Raw genomic sequence first — 22,276 nt, forward strand, 5'->3', positions numbered from 1 at the left:
TTAGGATACCATACCGTATGAACTTATCCAGATAAGATTGGATGTTCTTCTCAGCCTTCTGCGGGATGTGGTATTGTCTTAGGCTCACTGGATAAACCCCAAGTTTTAGTTCGATTTTAATAGGTGGAATATTGCGGGCCAGTCCTGGTGGGTTGTTCTCTGCCCAAACTCCTGGTATGTTGAATAAGGACTCATCACTCCTAGGGTTTTGGCTAGTCAACGCTGTATAAAGTCGCCACTCTTCTTCCTTTGGTACGGATAATGTCATAATACCTGAAGGTCCATTAAACTTTAAGGATGTTGTTCCATTTGGTAGGAACGTAATCTGCGCTTGTAATTTAGATAGCATATCACGTCCCAGCAATTGGACTGGACATTCAGGCATATAAAGGAATTGATGTTTAACTACGTGGCCTCCCAATGTAAAGAGTCGACTTTTAAGAACCGGTTTTTCAGCACTTCTTCCAGTTGCTCCTATCACAGTAATAGTCCTTCCAGATGGAGGAGCAACTAGGTTAGTCACCACTGAATGTTCAGCACCAGTGTCGATCATGAACGCACTCCTTTTTCCCCCTATTGATACATCGACCATAGGCTCCGCTCGACCAAGGGGGATGGAGCCCGGTCGGTATCAATAGTCCTCCATGACCGTGTCAGCCAATCCTACAAAGTCCCTACCTTCTCTATCGCGGGACCTTTGCGCTGCTGGGAAATACCTATCTTCCCTAACACTTCCTCTGTTCCCATTGCTCCCTCTATTACCATTACTCCCTCCGGGGCCTCCTCTACCTCTCGCTCTGCCTCTATAGTTTCCATAACCTGTCCTAGGTCTGTCTTTCTCATACTGTTCTCTTCGCGGACACTCATTTCTCCAATGCCCTTCTTCCCTACAGTATGCGCACTGATTTCTACTTAGCGGTTCCTCATTCCACTTACTATCGCCTCTATCTGGGCCCCGTCTATCTACGCCTGCGATCGCTACCGCTAGCATATCTGCCTTTCTACGCATCTTGCGCTCCTCCTCTTTCTTACTTTCTGTTTCCCTGTTCATATATACTTTATTCGCTACCTCCATTAGTTGGGTGATAGACATACCTGCAAACCCTTCTAACTTCTGTAGCTTGCGCTTAATATCTCCGTAAGCTTGGCTGACAAAGGCGGAGTTCACCATTCGGGAATTATCTGCGTCTTCCGGATTAAAGGGGGTATACAAGCGGTATGCCTCCAATAATCGGTCATAAAAGACACTGGGCGCTTCATCACTTTTCTGGATCACCTCAACTATCTTCGACATATTAATGGCTTTCTTTCCTCCGGCTTTCATGCCAGCAATTATAGCGTCTCTATAGGCTTTAAGTTGGACCATATCTGCGCCATTAACATTCCAGTCGGGATCGGTGTTAGGATAATGTGTTGCGGCCCATGCTGCTGGATTGGCTTGATTCAAAGCACGGGCTTTATCCTCTAGCGCTTTAATGGCCGCTTGATTAATTCTTGTCCTTTCCTCATTGTTAAACAAAGTCATTAATAACTGCTGGCAATCAGCCCATGTCGGGTTATGTGTCTGAACTATCGAGGTGAACAGATCGGTCATAGCTTGTGGTTTCTCAGTATACGAGGAATTGTGGGTCTTCCAGTTTAAGAGATCGGTTGTCGTGAACGGGACATATACGAAGACTGGGTCAGCATGTGCCATTTGACCTGCGGCATCAATATAAGCTGACCCGGGATTCAGACGAAGAGGCATCTGATAATGTTTTAATTGTTGGGTACCGGTCAGTTGTCGGGTTTGTATGGGGCTACGTGGAGGGGCGTCAGTTATGGGTTCCAGTCGGGGAGAAATAGGGCATGAGGATGTGGGAGCTTGGTTTTGGGAAAAGGTAGTAAATAAAACACTTCGAGCCGAGCTAGAAGAAGCTTGACCGGAAGTCTGAAGTGGCGCCAAATCAGGATATTCAGATCTAATGGGGGTTGGCTCTGATTCCGGAAGGGGAGATTTAGTACGAGAGGGGGTGGATTCTGTACTGGAGGAGGAAGCGGAAGTGGATGAGGGCAATGAGGGGAGGGGTGCAGGACTTCCTGCATTTGCGTCACTTCCTCTTAAAGGAAAGTAAGGGGGCGGCAAAGGGATCTCGAACTCAGGGGGCGTGTCCAAAATGGGCCTAACACCAGTCCTAGTGGACAAACAAGTCCTAGCCACCATGAGGCGACATTGCTCCTCGTGGCATGTCTGAATCCATTTTGGCGAGTCATTTACGACCTGTCTCCAACAATCAATATAAGGAAACTGCCCGTAAAGTTCAGGCCTACCTGATACAGCCACGTGTAAGCGCTGTACCAGAGTTGGATCCAAACTGCCACGTGGCGGCCATGCCGCAACCAAGGTAGGCCACTCCCTAGTACACAAAGTGACCAAACGTACAGGAGACATTTTAACCCCAAAATCACAAGTTTTGAATCCCTTTTTAAAATTCTTCACCATACAACCTAAGGTATCCGGAATCGTTGACTGCGACGCGCCCATACTTATCAATGGAACGTCGTTGACAACGAATACTATACACACGTACTTTTCAACAGTCACACCCGTTTCCTCTGGCAACAGCACCACGTGGTACGGTTACCAAGTGAAACGTACACAATAACACAATAAACACTCAGGGAATTCCCGTACACACACAGCTGTTACACCAGTCACTATATAATCAATATTATGCCCTTTGGCGAAACTCTACAGTCACCCACGCTATAATTCTCTATATATGAATTACCCATCTATAACACACCCCAGTAACATCGTCTTTTACAAATAGCGGTTACAGTACAGTTAGCATAGGTAAAAGCACAATTTAAGGTCACAATACAATTATTAGTGGTTATGGTGTTAAACATGCATTAGACGACAATGATTAGTACTTATATACAGTGTCAGTAAATATACAGGGTTATGGTACCGTGCACTATAATACAGCAACACACTATTAACACTCTCGCTAGACGGCTGAGCTCGCGCTATCTAACAAGATATACACTTTACTAAACAATCTTTAACACATTTACAATTCCCAACTAAACTATTGGCCAGTACCTTGAATGGACTACCTAAAACTATCTACATCCGTTTTGGTTAGCCACACTGCCCAAGCACCACATATAGCGAGCTAGAGGACCGAATTTACACAGACGCCTCTTAGTCGATAACTATCAAAAATCTAGTGGGTTCCAAATTTACACGCCTTCCCACTTAGCCAAGATAGGTTGAGAGCTAGCGAACCGAATTTACACAGACGCCGCTTAGTCTCCCGGTCCCTCCGACCTAGCGAACAAAATATACACCCTAGAACGCTAGTCTAGACAAGACACCGGTGTCCGGCTAGGGCTATTTACACCAGAACCCCGCCTGACTAACAAAATCAAACGGTCTGACTAAAGAGCGTTCGATCGAGCGGTGCGCCTTCGCTCCTTCCCTCCGACAGAGGGGGCAGATTCCATACACAATTCAAACCCCTTATGGGCCTACCGCACAATCGGTATACCCCTAGTGGGTCTGCCGTCTAAAACAGCAGTTGTCTTACCTCCTCGTTCCTGAACCTGAGTTCACACTCATCGACGGGGACACCCCAGCACTTCTTACATAGAGGCCGATGATCTCCTGGACAACAGACCAGTGGCGCCGAGACGAAGGGAGGTCCACGCAGAAGTTCAGGGGTGCAGCCGTAGAGAACGTGGGCAAAGATAGACCGTCTCACGCCTCTGCCTCTCAGCTACCGTTGAACGATGAGTTTCCCGGCCAATGCACCAAATGATACCGGAGAAACTGACGGAAGCGAAGCACAGAGAGATGGACACAGGTTTCTTCAGGAAGGAAGAGATTCTTTATTGGATCACCGATCGGGACTCAGAGGGACTATTGTCACCAAAAATACAGCAAGTTCTGAGCCACGGACAATAGTGCAGGCTCCTTATATAGGCACATAACTCCTCCCATATTAAGCTCCACCCGCACATTCTCTTAACCAATCAACACAAATAAGAATTAACTTCCTGTTTGACCGCATGGCTTGTCCAGCACAATGGAGGAGGGGAATACTATATCCTGTATTCTTGCACATGCTCCGTACACTACTGATCGTATCTTGCCTCGTGCAACCAACTGATCGATACGTCAGCATATGCACGTACACATGCCACGTGGTAATCTCGGCCTACTAAATTTATTTTTACCGAGATTCCACCACAGGAAGACTTCAGAAATCAATATTTGAGGGAATAACCCTGTTTTTATCAAAACACAAGGGTCATATTATGCTTAAAGCAGCAGTGGGAACTTTGCAGAATCCACAAAGACACCCGATGTTGACATCAGCACTGGGGGTCCGATGGCCAGGGGGGCAGGTAAAGATATCAGGTGTATGCCTACTTTGTCTTAGTATATCTTTTGACTTGGTTGGAATTTCAGTAAAGATTCTATATTCATGAAATACTCATTTTCTGAAAGGGATGAGGGATATCCCACAATACTTCTCATTAATATGAAGGTGCATGTAACCCAAAGCTCTTCCTCTTCCTTTGCGGCTTAGACCTGCACTGTAATATTTGCCTAGCAGATTTCTCTTGCTTTACCAGTCTTCTTAGATTAGTACATTTATTATTGGTACCTTTATTGATACCTTTATTTGTCTGCCTAGTTATTCCTTCTACTTCCCTCTCCAAGCTGGATTTGGGTGCTGGATTTAACATTCACCACCTCGGCTGTTTCCTCCTGTCTTTTTGTTTTTGTTTCCCCTTGCTCTGGATTAGATGCTGAGCATTTTATTTTACTCTACTGTGCTGCCTAACATTAATTCAGTGGACTAGTGTTGAGTTTTAACACTCCCCCTGCACACTTTTGTGTGGTATATATATCTCATTGCCCATCCTGCTCTTGTCTGCCTAACATCTCTGATTCCATCAGCTACGCCCTCACAATTTCTTTCTTCAAACACGATGAACTTCTAGTGACTCAGGAGGTTGGGCTTTAGCTGACCAAGGGGGTTATTTTATCCTTTTCTCAGCAACTTTTTCCTTGTACCCAAGAGATGAGGCAGAGTCCACCCAGTGATTAACCTACAGCTTCTGTTCACATTTTTTGTATACCAACAATTCAAATGGAGGGCATACATAGCCCTGATTCCAGTTAAGCACAATAATATACACTGTTGTTAATTGTAAAACACTTTAATGCACTATGCAATTACGTATTTTCACAGTTTTTCTAATCTTTCACCTCTCGCCTCTGCCTCCTGATGCATTGTAAACAACCTTCTTAAACTGTAATGCCTTTTTGATCGAGATTAAAAATGTAAAACATTTTTTTAATAAATTGTATCGATCTGCTTACCAGATCTTTCACCCTTCGCAGTCTCACTCCATACTCCTATGTCTGGACAATTTATCATAAACCACCTCAAAAAAATCACGACTTCTGTCAGATCTAGCAAAGGAATTTTGGCAGTTTTGCCTAACCCGCAACATGTCAGTCCTGGCAAAACATATCCCTGGATTTACCAATACTATTGCAGCGTAGAATTCCTGCTTGATTCCAGTGACTGGCAATTACACTGCAATGTCTTTTACAAGATCATGCACCTCCGGGGACAGCCAGATCTGTATCTTTTCACTTCACGTATGACTGCTCAACTTCTACGATTCTACAGTTGGATACCACACCTGCAAGACCTTGAAAAAGATGCCTTTGGCAGGAACTTGGGCTCCCTATATGAGAAAATCGTACCTCCATGCCTGGAACTCAAAGATATAAAGTCTGTATCAACTCCTGTGAATTACATTTTTCATTTCCCCACTTAACTGTTCAAAAAAGGTTTAGCTTACTGCACTATTAATATGTACGAGTCTGTTATTTCTACTGGACATTCCGGATTTGATGGACTTTCAGCTGGGAAACATTTGTTGATTTGTCGCCTACTTTGTATCATCAGATTGGAACAACCTCCTTAACCAAGATATTTTATGCTCTGGGATGTCATTGTTGTTTCACAGATTCTTGAACAATGACCTTCTAACTTGGATCTGTCATTACATCATTTGTCTACTAAATTGTTATGCCTTATATAATGCAAGGGTGTGTCTGACGTTCCGGTGTTGGATAGAGCTACTTGCTCTTTTACCTTATCCAGGGTTTCTTTTGATATCCCTAGATGCAACAAGACTTCCATCAAGTAATTTTTTTTTATCCCAGTATGAATTCCAAACTTCAGTCTTTCGAGATGTGTCTCGCCAAGGGCTGGTGCAAGGATTTTTGACTACACAGGCGAAGATGCATTTTGAGCCCCCCTTACCTTTCTCCCCCCAAAAATACATCTTCACCTCTGTGTCTCGTAGCCCCTCTTTTAAATTTCGTACCCCCATTAGTGTTTCATATCCACTCTCTTGAATGTCTTACCCCTTTGGCCCCTTTGTGGACCCTTTAGTGTGTCTCCTACAACCCCTCTTATGTATTTCTTACTTCACCACCAGCCCCTTTCGGTCTCTTCTCCCCTACAGCCCCTATCTATCTCTCTTTTTCTCCCATATAGACATAGATACAGGCAAAAATACATATATGCACAGATACACAAACATACAGACACACAACCATGCAAGCACACAGACATAGTTATTCAGACACACAGTCACAAAGATATACAGACACACAGTCATAAAAGGCACACAATCAAACAAACAGTCATACAATCTACACATACAGGTACACTGTCATACCAACACAGACATACATTCCTACAGATACAGACACAGACATAAAGAAACATAGAGATAGGCATATAGAGACATACATACACAGTGATACAGAGACATACATACGCAGACAGTGATACAGAGACATACATTTGCAGACAGTCATAAAGAGACATACAGACAAGGCATACACAGACATACATACACAGACAAACAAATAACCTTGCACACTGATACAATGTAATTACTCCAGCCATCCACAGTGGTGGATGCTCCGTGTCAGCCGGTGGCCGAGACGGATCCCGCCCACCGGCCTAGGAGACCTAATGCGCATGCGCTCCCTATAGGAAAGCATTGAAAATGCTGTCTATAAGAGAGGTGGAGTTAACCCTGCAAGGTAATAATTACAGTTGCAGGGTTAAGAATAGTGGGAGTTGGCACCCAGACCACTCCAATGGGCAGAAGTGGTCTGGGTGCCTGGAGTGTCCCTTTAAGGCCTGCACTACATTTTGCATCTGGTGTTATTGCTCATCTTTAAACATGCATTATATGAGCCTCTGTGTCTTTATAAAATTTCAAGATTTTACTATAATCGTGGCGTAAAGTCATTATTTTATGAAGACACAGAGGCAAATATTCTCCCCCTTATTTCTTTTACTTTATGTAATATATTTTCCAGAACCTTCATATGTGTGGGTATTTGTTTTTTGTAAATATATTTTTCTTAAAGACATTTTTATTTTACAAAACACTCAGAATTCATCATATTTAACAGCTAAGTTACGCAGATCTGTATTGCAGAGTAAGATGCCAGAGATACGCAGGTCTCGATAATGTATGAAGCAGAGCATAATCAAACAGCTGATGTAGAGGTCCTATAATGGTGCAGTATATTTGTCCCACACTGGTTGTCGGCCTAAGGTTCCTAGAGCGTGCCTTTATATAGAGTTGGCATTTTAAGGCTAAGGCATGGGCAATACAAATCTATAGGGCTCACAATAGCTTTCAAGGCACCTTGTCTCCTGTCATTAAGCCTTGCAAAGACAGGGTTAATTTGCCAGGTATGATTTTGCATGATGGTTTTTGTTAATGTATATTTAGAGTTTATTGTATATGCCACTGAGTTGTATTTTCTTATCAAATGCAGTTTATCTCCTTCCCATTCATCAATATTACCATGAACTTTTTCTTTCTTTCTATTGTGAACTTATTCTCATCTTGGATGTGACAATGCTACAGATGTATGGACATCTTTCTCCTTTGCTACGGATTTTGTGTTTTTCTGTTTATTATGTTAGTTTTAAAAATAAAATATTTCTAGGTTATATTTTATGTTGTGTTTGTCCACCATCAAAGAAAGAGGAGGAGCTTTGGGTTACATGCACCTTTTTATTGATGAGATGTATTGTGGGATATTCTGATTGGATATGTTATGAAACTATGTTAGCTATTTGTATGCCAAACTTGTTAAAGTTCAAATATATTTTCGTTGCTGCTTAAGAAATGGTTAAGCATAATATTCGCCTCCGTGTCTTAATAAAATCAAGTTTTTACATCATGATAAAGGTTGTTTTTCTAGCATTATCCTGCCTCCGAGTAGCCTGTTTCGAAACTGTTGCATGAGGATAGTGCTGACCAATGCAGTGTTTTTTATATTTTTCCTCATTAAGTAAGATTTGGTTCAGGTGACCACCTAATCAGTACTTTATTAAGTAGAATGAAGTGTGCCTGTGTTGGAATTCAACAGACACTGGAATGGAATGGCTGATTTAAGAAAAAATACTAGTGAGGCTCAGAATTGCAGACTTGGCTATTGGTTTTGTGTCAGTGAGTGTGTGTAAGTGTTAGTAAGTATAGATGCTTGTGTGTGCAGTATGTGTTTTGTAAGTGTCACACAGTATGTGTATAAGTGAAGGCAAAAAATGTAAGTGGAGTGTCTTTTGCCCACAAAAACTGCAGAAACTAAAGTCAATTAATCAGGTATAACTATTGAGGATTTTTCTGGGACGTCACAAACCCTGATAAAGTCAGAAGAAGATGTTGAAGTGTAACGGTAAAGCAAAAATAAATTTTCAAAGTCAAGCTCACAAGAAAATAATATCTTTTATTTGATCAACCTGCATACTTGCATAAGTTCACCGTAAATACTGCTAATAGAGGATGCAAGCATAAAAGTCATCACAAGGAAAAGCAGGACCATATTATCACCCCTAGGAAAATAAACATACAAACTATAGAGCAACATGAAACTAAAATTTATATAGCTTTAGATGTTATAGGTGGCATGATCATTAGTTAATTTGTCAACAGTACGATCAACGTGCAATGTTTCACTGGTATTTAGCCTTCTGGTTCCTGTATAAAAACCTCAGTTTCTACAAGTTACTGGTTTATGCTACCATAACTGTGCAACTCTGCATCTCATCACTAAAACCCATCCTTGTAGTCATCTACAATGGACTGCACATTCTCTGAATGAGTGAACAACTATAATAATCTTAACAAAGAATGACATTTACTGTAACAGTAACATAACTCTGTCTGTCACATTGCTAACATATTCTTGGATATTTCGGAATCACTCAAGGATACATGTGTGTGGTTCTTTGAGAATGATGTGACGGCAAGGTTTACTGGGCTCCCTAGATGCTGGAGATGTGTGGTAAAAAAAACATTTGCAGATGTAAGTTTAATGTAAGTTTAATATGAGTTGCACTTATTCAGTCGTGTGTTGTGCCAAACAGCTGGAGGAAAAATGAAAAAATGTAGATTATATCCAGGTAGATGTTGAGTGCTCCAAAAATATATTCTTCAGGACTGAGGGAGTAACGTCTGCTTCCCATCAACATTTGTGTATCAAATGCCAAAAACTGTGGAAATAAAAACATGAACATTGTTAGCCTTAAAATGTATAAAATTATTTTCTTAAAAATGGATTGCATTACAAAGTTGTACAGAGTATACACGGTAATGCAGAAATGAAATTGGTCTAGAATAGTTTTTGTTTGCCTTTTTTCAGGAATATATCTGGGCAAGAATCTTAAAAGATTGACCAAAATTGCACTAAAGGCAATATCTTTGTGGGAATTTGCTAGTAAAATGTAATTAAAGGAACACTATACCATTATAGTGTGTTGTTGGCTGTTTAGGTCTCTGGTCCTCATCTGCAGGGCAAAAAAAAAAAAAAAAGTGGCATTTTACTTACCATTTCTCCCTCACAGTGCTGGACTCTCATTATCAAGTTTTATTGCTAATCCAGTGATTAGGAAAGTATTGGAAGGCTAGAGTGGATGTGCGGCATATGCCGTGCTACGTGATTCAAATGGTCTCTCTGAGACCATCTGACAGATTTCATTGGAAACATTTCTAATGGCTGTCTGATGCACCTAAATGTATATCATGTCCCTGCAATCTCACTGCTCAATTCTCTATCATCTAGGAGTTAAATCACTCTTGTTTCTGTTTATACAGCCTTAGCCACACCTCCCCTGGCTGTGACTGACACAGCCTACATGAAAAAAATGGTTTAATTCTCTTGCTAAGAAATTCTAAATTAAACAGAATGTGCAATAAAGATAGTTAAACACACAGGAAGTGTTTAGGAAGGCTGTGTAAGTCATGTGCAGAGTGGTGTGACTAGAGCTGCATAAACAAAGTATTAAAGTTTAAGTATTAAATGAGAACTGAGCAGTGAGACTGAATGGGCATGATCTATACACCAAAACTACCGCACTAAGCTAAATTTGTGTTGGTGCATAGATTATCCCTTTAATTAACTAACTAGAGGAATTGGCACCAAGACCACTTTATTGAGATAGAGTGGTCTGGGTGCCTATAGTGTGCCTTTAAACCTTATGGAAACTATATTCCATTGTTTATCCAAAATATGTATCTCTACATATTTATCTCTAAAGTGGAATGACAAGTGAGTATGAGAATAAATTGTGGTATATGGAGTGAAATGACATAAAAGGGGCAATTGATTGGAGGTGTTACTTTAGCCATAGGCACAGGATCACCAAAACTACTGAAATAGTGCTACTTACCATGGTAAAGACAATGGCTCCAAGCACAGCATAAACAGCATGCAGCCAGGGAATCTAGACAGAAAAAAACACACAAATAGTGAGTGTCAATGTTTTGGTGTATGTGGATGCATGTATCTATGTGTGTATGTATACATGTATCAGATAGTGTATATCTGTGCCTGTATTAATGTATTTGTGTGTGCGTGTTATGATGTGTTTTTGTGTCTGTGACAAAGAGGCAACATGGCTGCAATCTGAAGATAATATGGTCTATACAGGCTCGTTGTTGCAGTATTTGACATACTCCTGCAGAGTTTCTGATTTTGGTGAGCGTTAGTGGCTGACAGGTACATTTCTACAAAACGCTACAGTACTTTAACCCCTTAAGGACCGGACTGTTTTTGCGATGTTGTACATTTGCGACCAGGCATCTTTTTACACTTTTGTGGTGTTTGTGTTTAGCTGTAATTTTCTGCTCTCTCATTTACTGTTCCCATACAAATTATATATTGTTTTTTTCAGGCCAAACGGGGCTTTCTTTACATACCATTATTTATATAATCTCATGTAATTTAATTTTTAAAAAATGAAAAAATATGATGAAAAATTGAAAAAAATACATGTTTTTTGACTTTTATGTGAAAAATCTTTTACTCATCTACAAAACCGAATGAAACAAACTGCTAAATAGATTCAAAATTTTGTCCTGAGTTTAAAAATACCCAGTGTTTACATGCTTTTTGCCATTTTTTGCATGTTATAGGGCTATAAGTACAAGTAGGATATTGCGGTTTCAAAACATACATTTTTAAAATGTATCAATAGTGACATTGTAACACTATTATCTGTCATAAATCGCTAAATAACACCCCACATGTACATATTTTTTTTAAAGTAGACAACCCAGGGTATTCAATATGGGGTATGTCGAGACTTTTTTAGTAGCCAGTTAGTCGCAAACACTGGCCAAAGTTAGCATTCATATTTGTTTGTGTGTGAAAAAAGTAAAAAACTAAATTGAACGCTAATTTTGGCCAGTGTTTGTGACTAAGTGGTTACTAAAAAAGACTGGACATACCCCATTTGCAATACCTTGGGTTGTCTTCTTTTGCAAATGGTATGCCATCATGGGGGTAATTCTCATTCCTGGGCTACCATACGCTCTCAAAGGCAACGTAACCAACCTGGCCATTTTCAATGTAAAAATATTTGACCCATATATTTGACCCTGTAACTTTCAAAAACGCTATAAAACCTGTACATGGGGGGTACTGTTATACTCAGGAGACTTTGATGAACACAAATCTTAGTGTTTCAAAATTCAATTATATCATCAGTAAAAGTGCTGTTTGTGTGTGAAAAATGCAAAAAAAAGTCACTTTCACTGACAATATCATCGCTGTGATATGTTTTACTGTCTTTTCTGGCCGGAATGAAAGTGATGTCATCACGCACGCAACGTGCACTGGAAGTCGACGTTCGAACGCTGGGCGAGTACGGGACGGCAGCGAGAGTAGGATAGCACCCATCCCAGGCCTGGGCTCATCGACCAGAGCAGGAAGGCAGGAGCTGCAGGTACAGACCGCGGTTCATCCGGAAGGCTGTGAAGGCGGCCGTGTGTCCCGGAGTCTCCTTCTAAAGAGGGCAGTGTCCAGTCTTGATCGGAGGAGGAGAGGACTACAGTTCCAGTGGCAGTGCCTGAGACTTCTACCAGTGAGTATTGCGACCGTCTCCCCATGTCAGGCTGTGAGATGGCGCCTCTAGGGATGCAAGCCCCTGGAGGTCAAGGATAAAATCCTGAAGGGTGAGTATGTAGATGTGTTAACTCTGGTGTCCCCCGACCGGGAATCCGTGGACAGGCCGCGGTGTGGGGACGTGGCGGATGTTGAGAAAGGTAAGATTCTTCGTACCTTTGGTAACTGGCTCCAAGGGTTTATGGTGTATGCGAGCATAGTGTCGCGGAGTTTCCCGGAGAGGGCCCCGGCTCTGTTTGGGTATGTGGATCTGATTTGGGGGGCATATACGGTTTATGGTGGACAATACTGGTTCCGCTACAAGCAGCAATTTCTTTAAAACATGGCGGTAAGTGACGGGATGGATTTTGGGGTGCAGCTTGTGTCTGCTGTTGATGACCCCCTTGAGGCCAGCCCCCTTTTCAGGTGAGGCCGGCGCACAGCCCAGTGCGTCGGCAGGAACACGCAAGGGAGTTTGCTGGTTCTTTAACAAGAGCCACTTCAAGTGGTACAGAGCTTGCAGGTTTAAGCACGAGTGCTCCCATTGCGGAGGAGCCCATCCAGCGTTGCGCTGTTTCAAGAAGGGTAAGCAGGGTCAGCGTGTGACCAGAGACGACGTTCCTTGGACGGAGGATGCTGGTGAGCCTGGTAAGGATGCGTCCGTGGCTTTACCGGTATCCTAACAGGTATCCTGTGGGATTCTGGATTCTGTTTGTGTATTCAGATTTCCCCTCACTATCTGGTAATTTGAAGTTGGTGGTGGGTAAGGATGCTCCTAGCATTGCTTAACCCCTTAAGGACCAAACTTCTGGAATAAAAGGGAATCATGACATGTCACACATGTCATGTGTCCTTAAGGGGTTAAGGACCATCATCAGTATTTTAGCAGAAAAGTTGGAGAAGGAGGTACACATGGGGCGCATGGCTGACCCGTTTGAAGATCTGCTTTTCCACAATTTACAAATCTCTATGTGATGGACCACCTCCGCCAATGGATGTTCCTAGCGTTGCTCAAGGACCATCAGCACCGCACTTGACACCATAGGCACCGCAGACTCCACGAACCGCCGTAGCCTGGTTGGGAATCTCGCTGTCTCCTTCCCACCCTGGGACTCCAACCTCTGGATCCAGGAGCGTGTGGAAAGAATCTCTCCCCCAGAGAGTGTATAGCTGGGCCTCTCCTCCAGGAGAGTATAGCTGGGGCTTCTGAATGCACTGAGACTTTATTGCTTCTTTTATACAATTTTTCCAACAAGGTTACCACCCACGTGGACCTTGTGGGGCACTGACAACATTAATTCAACAACCAATTATTTACAGACAAACGGTAAAACACTCCCATTCATTACAACATCCCTCCCCTCTGCTTGGGAGATAATTGAGTTTAATGGCTGGATTAACTCAATTATCTCCAAGCGAAAAACATCATTTTTAAACAACTTTTATAACTTCATGATTATACATCCAATATTAATAATATACTTAGGGGACAAACATATACAAAAATCATTCGAATCCGTTCAGGAGTTAGCTGGAAGTCATATTTTGACCGACCGCACGCACATTTTCATGCCCAAAACAGTTCCAGAGAATCAGGCTTCGTGGCCGGTCTATTTCCCATGTTAAATATAGTTCAAATAGGCGAACAGCAACCATTAGAATTGTCGAACGAATTGTTCCAGGGAAGGTAAAACTTTAGCGGTGTTAGTGCCGTTGAGTATCTGATATTAGTTCCATGAACTCAACGGCAAAACACCGCTGAACGTGTTCGAATGAATTAAAATGGCCGCCGCCACGTTTTCGATTGTTGAATGGCGGCCACTTCGACTACTTCGGCACTTTGGCTGTATCCAAAGTGCCAATTTAAAGTTGCAGAACTGCTCCAATATAATTTAAAGGGGCAGAAAGAGTCTTTTAAAATCCAATCTGCTAAAATAGAGTTTTTTACTGGCAGTATATCCCAGGGGCCATAGTCACAAGGCAGAATACTGGCAATTAGTCCTCTCCAGGCACAAGTGGCGAAGGGCACTTCGTCACACTCTACATTGGGCTTGGTGCCCAAAAAGGATCCAGGGGCTTTTCATCTCATTCACCACCTGTCCTATCCGGCGGGCAAGTCTGTGAATGATGACATTGATAAAGAAGTGTCCCAAGTTTTGACAGGGCTCTCGAATTGGTTCTGGAGGCCGGGACTGGAGCCATGCTTGCTAAGTCGAATATTGAGTCCGCTTTTCGTCTCCTTCCAGTTCATCCAGATTGTTTTCATTTGTTAGTTTGTCAGTGGAATTGTTCTTTCTTTTTTGATATGTGTTTGCCTATGGGCTGTTATCTCGTGATAATACTTTGAGATGTTTGCCTCGTTTCTGGAATGGGTAGTAGCTCAGGTCACAGGCTGTTCATCAGTTACTCACTATTTGGATTACTTTTTGTTCGGCGGCACTCGGGAGTCAGACACATGTGCCTGTCTCTTGTAGTAATTTAGGCACGTCGCGGCGGAATTTGGAGGTTCCCCTAGCGGAGGAGAAAAGGTGGGACCAGTGGAGGTCCTGTCTTACCTGGGTACAGTGATTGATTGTAGGACTATAGCACTGTAGGACTTTATTGGGCAGACAAGATGGGCTGAATGGTTCTTTTCTGCTGTCACATTCTATGTTTCAATGTAGGTGCATGGTATTTTGTCTCCCAGTAGAAAAGTTGGGGCAGTTGTTCCGCTTGGTCGATATGGTGAAGGGTGTCAAAAAAGTGCAACTGCGACAGTTGCAGGTGCTGTTGGGTCACCTCAATTGTGCTTCTTTATGGGCCGAGCATTCTCTCTGCGTTTGTCTTTGGCGACAGTGGGAGTGTGTCAGCCCTTCCACTTTATACGGATTACCAGATGGCTGAGGGATGAACTTCAGACGTGGAGTTCCTTCCTCCTTACGTATAATGGGCAGTCGTGTTGGTTGCATCCCGCGGAGTCGAATACAGATCTCGAGTTATTCACGGATGCTTCGGGGACCGTGGGTTTTGCCGCGTACTTTCACGATCGTTGGTGTGCGGAAGCCTGGCCGCATCAGTGGTAGGACACTGAGATTATTGGCAATCTTCCATTCTTGGAGCTCTTCCACATAGTGGTGGCGGTGGAGCTGTGGAGCGAGGAGTTGGCCAATCAGAAGATGGTGGTTCACACGGACATCATGGGCTTTGTCCTTGTGATCAATCAGTCTACGTCTGCGTTGTCTCCTGTGCTAGTGCTACCTAGGTGGTTTGTTCTATTGAGCCTGCGCTATAATGTGTGGATAGTAGCATGTCACGTTCCAGGCGTGTTGAATGTCATTGCCGACTCTCTTTCTTGGTTTCAGTGGGACCGCTTTCGGGAGGCGGCGCAGGTGGGGAAACATTGCCCGCAAGACTTATGGGACCTGACTTCAGACATTTTAGGAGGTTGGTCAGAAGATCTCTCTCTGAGTCATCCTGGAGGTCATATACGGCAGTATGGTGATGTTGGTGTGGTATGAGAGCGGCTTGGGGTCTGTCATCGTCGGCAGGTAGGTTACGTACTACATTGGAGCTCTTGGAGTTGCTATGCGTCAGTGTAAGTGGCTAGTCGGTACTTGTCCCCTCAGTCATTTTTGTGTCAATGGTTCGGTTGGAAGGATGTGTCGAAGATCTTTTGCGTTACTCGGGTAGTGAAAGGGTGGCTTCGGTGTAGGAAGCTGGCTACATGGTGGCCGATCTCCTACGAGGTGCTATTAGAGCTGCTGTCCTTCCTCCGCAGGTGTGTTCGTCTGCATATGAGGTGCGGCTATTTAGGGTGGCCTTTTTGTTATGCTTCTTTGGCACGCTTAGGATTGGTGAATTGGTGGTCTCCCCACAAAGGCTTTAAAATGCTTGGGGCGGTGGAAATCAGGCAGGTATTAACTATATGTTCGCCCGCATATGTTGTGATGGTGTTTTTTCATTCATTCCCTCTCCCTCTTCCCTCTTTCAACTTCTCTTTTTCTCGTTTGTTAAGTTGTTCTAGGTGTCCAATGGTTTTTCTGACTGTTCTTCTAAGTACGGGTCTGCACTTTGTATGGATAATGGGGCATTCCTATATGTACTGGGCAGCCAGGCGCGTGGAAGACAGAGTCTATGGTCGTAATTTGGGTTTTCCATATGAGTCAGTGCGGGTACGTTGGCGGCGTGTCAGGAGGTTACGTTGGGATTAGATGTACTTGGAATGTGTTCAATTGAGCCGCAGCATTTCAGGTCCAGTCACCCTAGTATTGCACAGGAGCGGGAATGATATTGGCAGACGTAGATCGGTCGATCTCATCCATGCCATAAGACAGGATATGGCGCTCTGCTTTGCTCTCTTTATAGACTTGACAATAGTAGGTTGGAAATCATCCCTCGCCCAGTATGGTGGGCGAGTGTGCACAGGAAAGGTCTAAAGCGGTGTAGGAGGAAAGTCAACATGATGGTCTCGAGATTTATTCGACGCATGGGAGGAGTGGTAGTTCTCCACTTTGTACTGGAAGAAGACAATTCCAATGTCATGCGGGGGTGCATCTGTCACCGGTAGGATTGGACATTCAATGTGGGACTCCAGTCGGGAATTGAGGTAGTGCTGTTGGCGGAGGGTGCGATGCCAGCAAGGATTAGGGCGGGCGAAAGGGGCATCGCGGTGGCGGTATCCTGGACAGTGCAAAGGAAAAGGTTAAGATGAAGAGTCCCTTTGGGGAGACCACAGCCTGCAAAGGAGCTGATGGCAAGTGCTGGCTGTCTAGGCTCATGGAGAAAGTTTGGGGGAACTGTCTGTTGGGCAACTGCTCAACAGCTGACAGGGTTGAATAATGTTAATGTTAAAGTTACAAATTTTATAAAGCTGTGGCCGTTGCCATTATCCACTAAGAAGGTGTTTGCTGTGTTATTGGGGGGCAACGGTGGGGGCCATGGATATATGAGTCAGCAGTCATGTTATCCGACCAATTGCTGCTCAACCTAACTTGCTAGCTCCTGTAGTTTCATACAATCACAGCAGCAGGGAAGTTTAGTTGAGGAGCAGTTTATTAGATATGAGTCTGATCAAACATAGCTCCTCATCCAGATATAAAGGTGAAATAAAAAAAAATCTATATACATTATTTAAAAAGATTTTGCAGATACCTTTTATTAAATGCTTTCAGGTGTTACTGTTAATTTTTTTTTTTTTTAAACTACTACTGCAGTATGCAGACACACACTTACATATTGGAATGGAATTAAGATGACAAGAAACATCCCACTGAAGAAAAGGACCATGACTAATATAAAGAGAACTCCTTGGCATGATGTGATGTCAATCTGCAAAAGACAAATGTGACAATTAGTTTACAATTAGTTGACACTAATATTTGTCAGTATTGATTACAGAGATAAGACCTTCAAATGCTGTTATTAATAGCAAATTATTAAAAATAAACTATTAAAACATTTCTGCAAATCATCTATACTTGTTAATGTTTCTATGTTTTTATCAAGATAGTACCAATATAGACATCATATCTAAATCTTTCATTTAGACTCCCAGTTTACTTTGATAAGCTTTGTTTTTAGTGTATGAATTTAAAGAAGAGTATCTACTTACACACATTACTGAGTATCTAGTTATGCTATCTTCTAGATAAGGTAACTAAAAAGCTAAAGGCTTAATATGTTTGTGATTTTACAGCATCTCATTGACAAACATTAAATCGGCAGCAGTTTTACACTTTTACAAAATATCATGTGGAATTCAAAGCTTTAAAAAATTCGTAAATGACAAGTCACTTATGCTAGTGGAACTCTATAGAACCATTCCAGAGACCCACATCATTTTGATGGCAATGAAGCTGGTCACTGAGAAACAGTTATGTTATGGGGCTGGAGTTCCCTGCGTCAGTTTAGACACACTGATACCTGTGTCATTTGTGCATCACCGTCCTTATACTGTTTGGCATTGCAGAAATGATGCCAGACTGTCAAACGCTTTCTACGACCTGTACATTTTCTCACATTGAATAGTAATAAGGGGCAGCGGAGAAACCAGTCACCCAAAGCTATGTGTAGTGCTTTAAAAATAAACAAATCGGTTTCCTTTCCAGGATGCCATATCAGATCCAGAACTATATGCCCCTGTATATATCACACATGCACTTGTATATATCCAATTGCATACAGATGCTGACTACAGCCACCCTGGCTTCAATACAATTGTGATGTTCTGATTTTTTAGACCGTTCCATATTAATTAAATAATCTGTTTGATCCAACTTGATGCCTTTCATGGAGCACTCTAGCACAAAACTACAAATTAAACAAGTCTGCATATACTCACTCCAATAGGCATCATCCATTGATGTAGTAAGCTCTGTATTTCATCGATGCAAACCCCTAACTCAAACCCTAACCCAATTTATATAAATAAAAATAAATATGTTCCCAGTCTTATGATACACGCTTTGTATCTTCTACATAATATACACATAGATATGATGTAGTGCAATATGGTCATTTTAAACTAGCGTTTGATATTGAAATCAACAAATAACAGAATATAAACCTTTAAAAGCTCCTCACCTTAGTTTGGAAGCTGAACAAGGTAACTGACAGGCAGACCAGGGCAGTAATTCCAAGACACAGAATAACCGACTTGGTATTGTAGTAGCTAAGATAAAAGAGAAACACACAGGATTAGATGCATGTTCCTACGACATATGATTCTCATGAACTGTAATTTTTGCAACAGAGGGATTTGTTTAATAAACAATACTTCAAGGTGATTTGACTTGTAAGTTTCAAAATGCAGGCCAAAACCAACACAACCCTTTTGGCCTGCATTTGTAATTGTTTTGGCCTGCAGTCTCTTTTTTTATTGGTCAACTCATGTCCTGATCTGGCCTGGGGATGGAGCTACCCATAAATGATACTGCCATGATCAGCCCTGTAAGTTGTTTGTAACATCAGGTTAAAAATGTACTTTTATGTCATCCTTACTTATTATTATTATTGATACTTCAAACTAACTGGGTTCAGATATTTCTTAACCCCTTAAGGACAAAACTTCTGGAATAAAAGGGAATCATGATGGAATATTTCCGTCATGTGTCCTTAAGGGGTTAAGGAGATGGTAAAGGACTCTAAAACTGGTACGCAATACTAATCAGTCAAATTCCCCACCACTCAGACCCTCAAGAAATATTTAAAGGGGCACTATTATTCACTATTACATACAGGAATGGTCAATTGCATTGCATTGACTAGCTTCAAATGGCGGGCTAACCTGCCACCAGCAATCACAGCCAATCACTGCCATCCATGGTGGAAAAAACTGACATTTATAATGTGTAAGTATTCATTCTTCATTACTGAAGCTGAGAAGGGGGTCATCTCTCTGGGGTTCTAGGTAGGGCCTTTGTTTATGTCAAACTGGTGCTAAATAGTTTGACATTAAGCCAAGCAATAGGTCCAAGACACTCTAACTAGCAAAACCAGTACAGTATTTCCTGGCTATCCTAGACCCAAACTTCAAGGCACCCACAGCTCTCCCACTAGATGGTTCCTGCTGCAACCCTTTGTCTACGCCACCGAAGCAGGAGATATGATCCAAAAAAAAACACAGTCATTTCCTTTTCTTTCATTAAAATATCTATACTATCAACATATTCAAACAGGAAACGTACATTTAGATTTTTATCTTGCTTCAAGAACATTGAAAGGATGACAGGCTTTGGCATTAATTAGGCCAGTGACTCAGATCCTGCAGCTAGTGTGTTATCCACTGAGCTATTATTAACCGTATTTTTCTTTATACATTTTTACATCCTCTTTGCACAAATGTTCATTCTTATACATACAAGGCATTACGTGTGTAATTGTGATAGCAGTAAAGAATTCCTCTAACAAAAACCTTCATGTCATTAAAATCCTGAATCTATTGGTCATATGTGAACGTGTTGGGATATGAAAGGTTTTAAACAGACTAATGAGTTAAGAGGCTGTGAACTTTGCTATACAGCACTAGAACACACTAGAAATTATTAGACCGGATGTTTTAATGTTTACAGTTCAGACTCCCTTGTAAATCGTGGGAAAGGCATGTTTCTTTACATTTAAACATATTAATATAACATTTAAAACGTATATATTTCCAGGACTTTGTGTGGAGAAAGGGGCTTGTGAGCTGACACACTTTAAAACGTTATCCCATAATTTGCCATGGGTCTCAAACTGGAATTTTCACTAGCAAAGAGCAGGAATTTATTTGCCCTTTGCAAATTAAAACCGACAGGGTGAGACTGTAATGGTGACATTGCAATGACAATATACTCTACATTACTTCAGACCACTTAGCACAGTAATAGTTATCTTTTGGCACACCAGCTGCTGATGCAATATTCCCAAAAAGCTCAATTAACTATGTGCCCAATGGGTAGACATTACTGACTTATTACCTGGATAGCATTCCAGTGACATAAGCCATTGAGAGAGTCTGCAAGAAAACAAAACAAGTTATGCACCAAATATTTCCTACTTTTTATATTGATAATTTTAAATATTTTACTTTAAATATTGATAATTTGTGAGTTAATAGTGAAAGATCACACTTTTTTCAATGACTGACATGAGATATTGTTGCGGTCACCGGCCCGCCGAGCCTCACGGTCGTGCCCGACCGCACGACCGCACCGACTACACGAGCTTACCTGCTCGTCGGCGAGCCGGGAACCGCACACGTAGTTCTTCCGGGCATCACGCCCGAATCCAATATGGCGTTGACCACGTGGTCACGTCTATGGATAGCCCCGCCCCCGAGAATTATACTAACGTGTGCGTGACGTCACGACGTCAACGCACACGCACGTTCTGGGGTCAGAGGTTGCCCTCTGACCAATCATAGCTTAGAGAGGGGTATTTAAACCCCTAATTCACCCCAGTACTTTGCCATGTCGTGGTTTCAGTTTCCTGGTTTCCTGAAAGTACTATTTTCGTGTTTCTGATTTCCTGGTATCCTGATCCTTGGCGTTTCCCTGGTTATTCTGATCTCTGGTTTCCCTGACTTGGCTTGTTTAATCGGTATTGAGTATTTTCTGGCTTCCTTGACCTCGGCTTTCCCTTTGACCATTCTCTGTCTCTAGCGTATTAGTCCGGCCATTCTAAGGTCCGGTTTACGCTCTATCCTGTTATTTTCCTTTTCTTACTTATGTATATGTTTACATAGTTTCTGCGTGCTGGACCACATTATTAGTCGTGACATTACGACATGGCCATGGATCCTGCAGAACTATGCAAACATATGATCGCCTGTGAAAATAGGGTGGAGGATATGGACCACAGGTTAGACCAATTTGCCCAGGCATTTCAGACCTTGCTCCAGAGGACTGCCTATTTAGAGGTCCCTCCTGTACCACCTGTGGTTCCGCCACCTGTAGTGGTTCCCGTACCACATAAACCACCGTCCATAACCTTGTCACCGCCCCCTCGTTATGGAGGTGATTCTAAGGAATTCAGAGGTTTTTTAAACCAAATTGAATACCACTTTGAGGCCTCCCCAGGTTCATTCCCAACAGATAGATCTAAAATAGGCTATCTGATGAACCAATTAACTGGAAAAGCCTTGACCTGGGCTAACCCCTTTTGGGAAAGTGGTGACGCAGTAGCCCGTGATTACAGTACCTTTCTTACGGCCTTTAAGGCTACGTTTGAACCTAAAGGCAGGGAGAAGAACGCTGCCAAAGCCCTTATGAGAATCAAGCAAGGCTGTCGTTCTGTAGCCTATTATGCAATAGAGTTCAGGAC

At 42.3% G+C, this 22,276-nt stretch overlaps 1 protein-coding gene across 1 annotated transcript in view; it reads right to left on the reverse strand.

Moving 5' to 3' along the window:
- Positions 1-8,819: 8,819 nt before the first annotated feature.
- Positions 8,820-22,276, reverse strand: part of FAIM2 (Fas apoptotic inhibitory molecule 2) — a 45,373-nt gene continuing 31,916 nt past the window's right edge. The window contains exons 8-12 of the mRNA XM_063428547.1: positions 20,932-20,969; positions 19,058-19,145; positions 17,708-17,803; positions 10,782-10,835; positions 8,820-9,605 (exon numbers count right to left, since the gene is read on the reverse strand). Coding sequence (XP_063284617.1) covers positions 9,456-9,605; positions 10,782-10,835; positions 17,708-17,803; positions 19,058-19,145; positions 20,932-20,969 — 426 coding nt within the window. The 3' untranslated portion in view covers positions 8,820-9,455. The remainder of the gene's footprint in view (positions 9,606-10,781; positions 10,836-17,707; positions 17,804-19,057; positions 19,146-20,931; positions 20,970-22,276) is intronic.

This window comes from Pelobates fuscus, chromosome 1 (assembly GCF_036172605.1).
Source record: "Pelobates fuscus isolate aPelFus1 chromosome 1, aPelFus1.pri, whole genome shotgun sequence".
In the NCBI taxonomy this organism is placed as follows: Eukaryota; Metazoa; Chordata; class Amphibia; order Anura; family Pelobatidae; genus Pelobates; species Pelobates fuscus.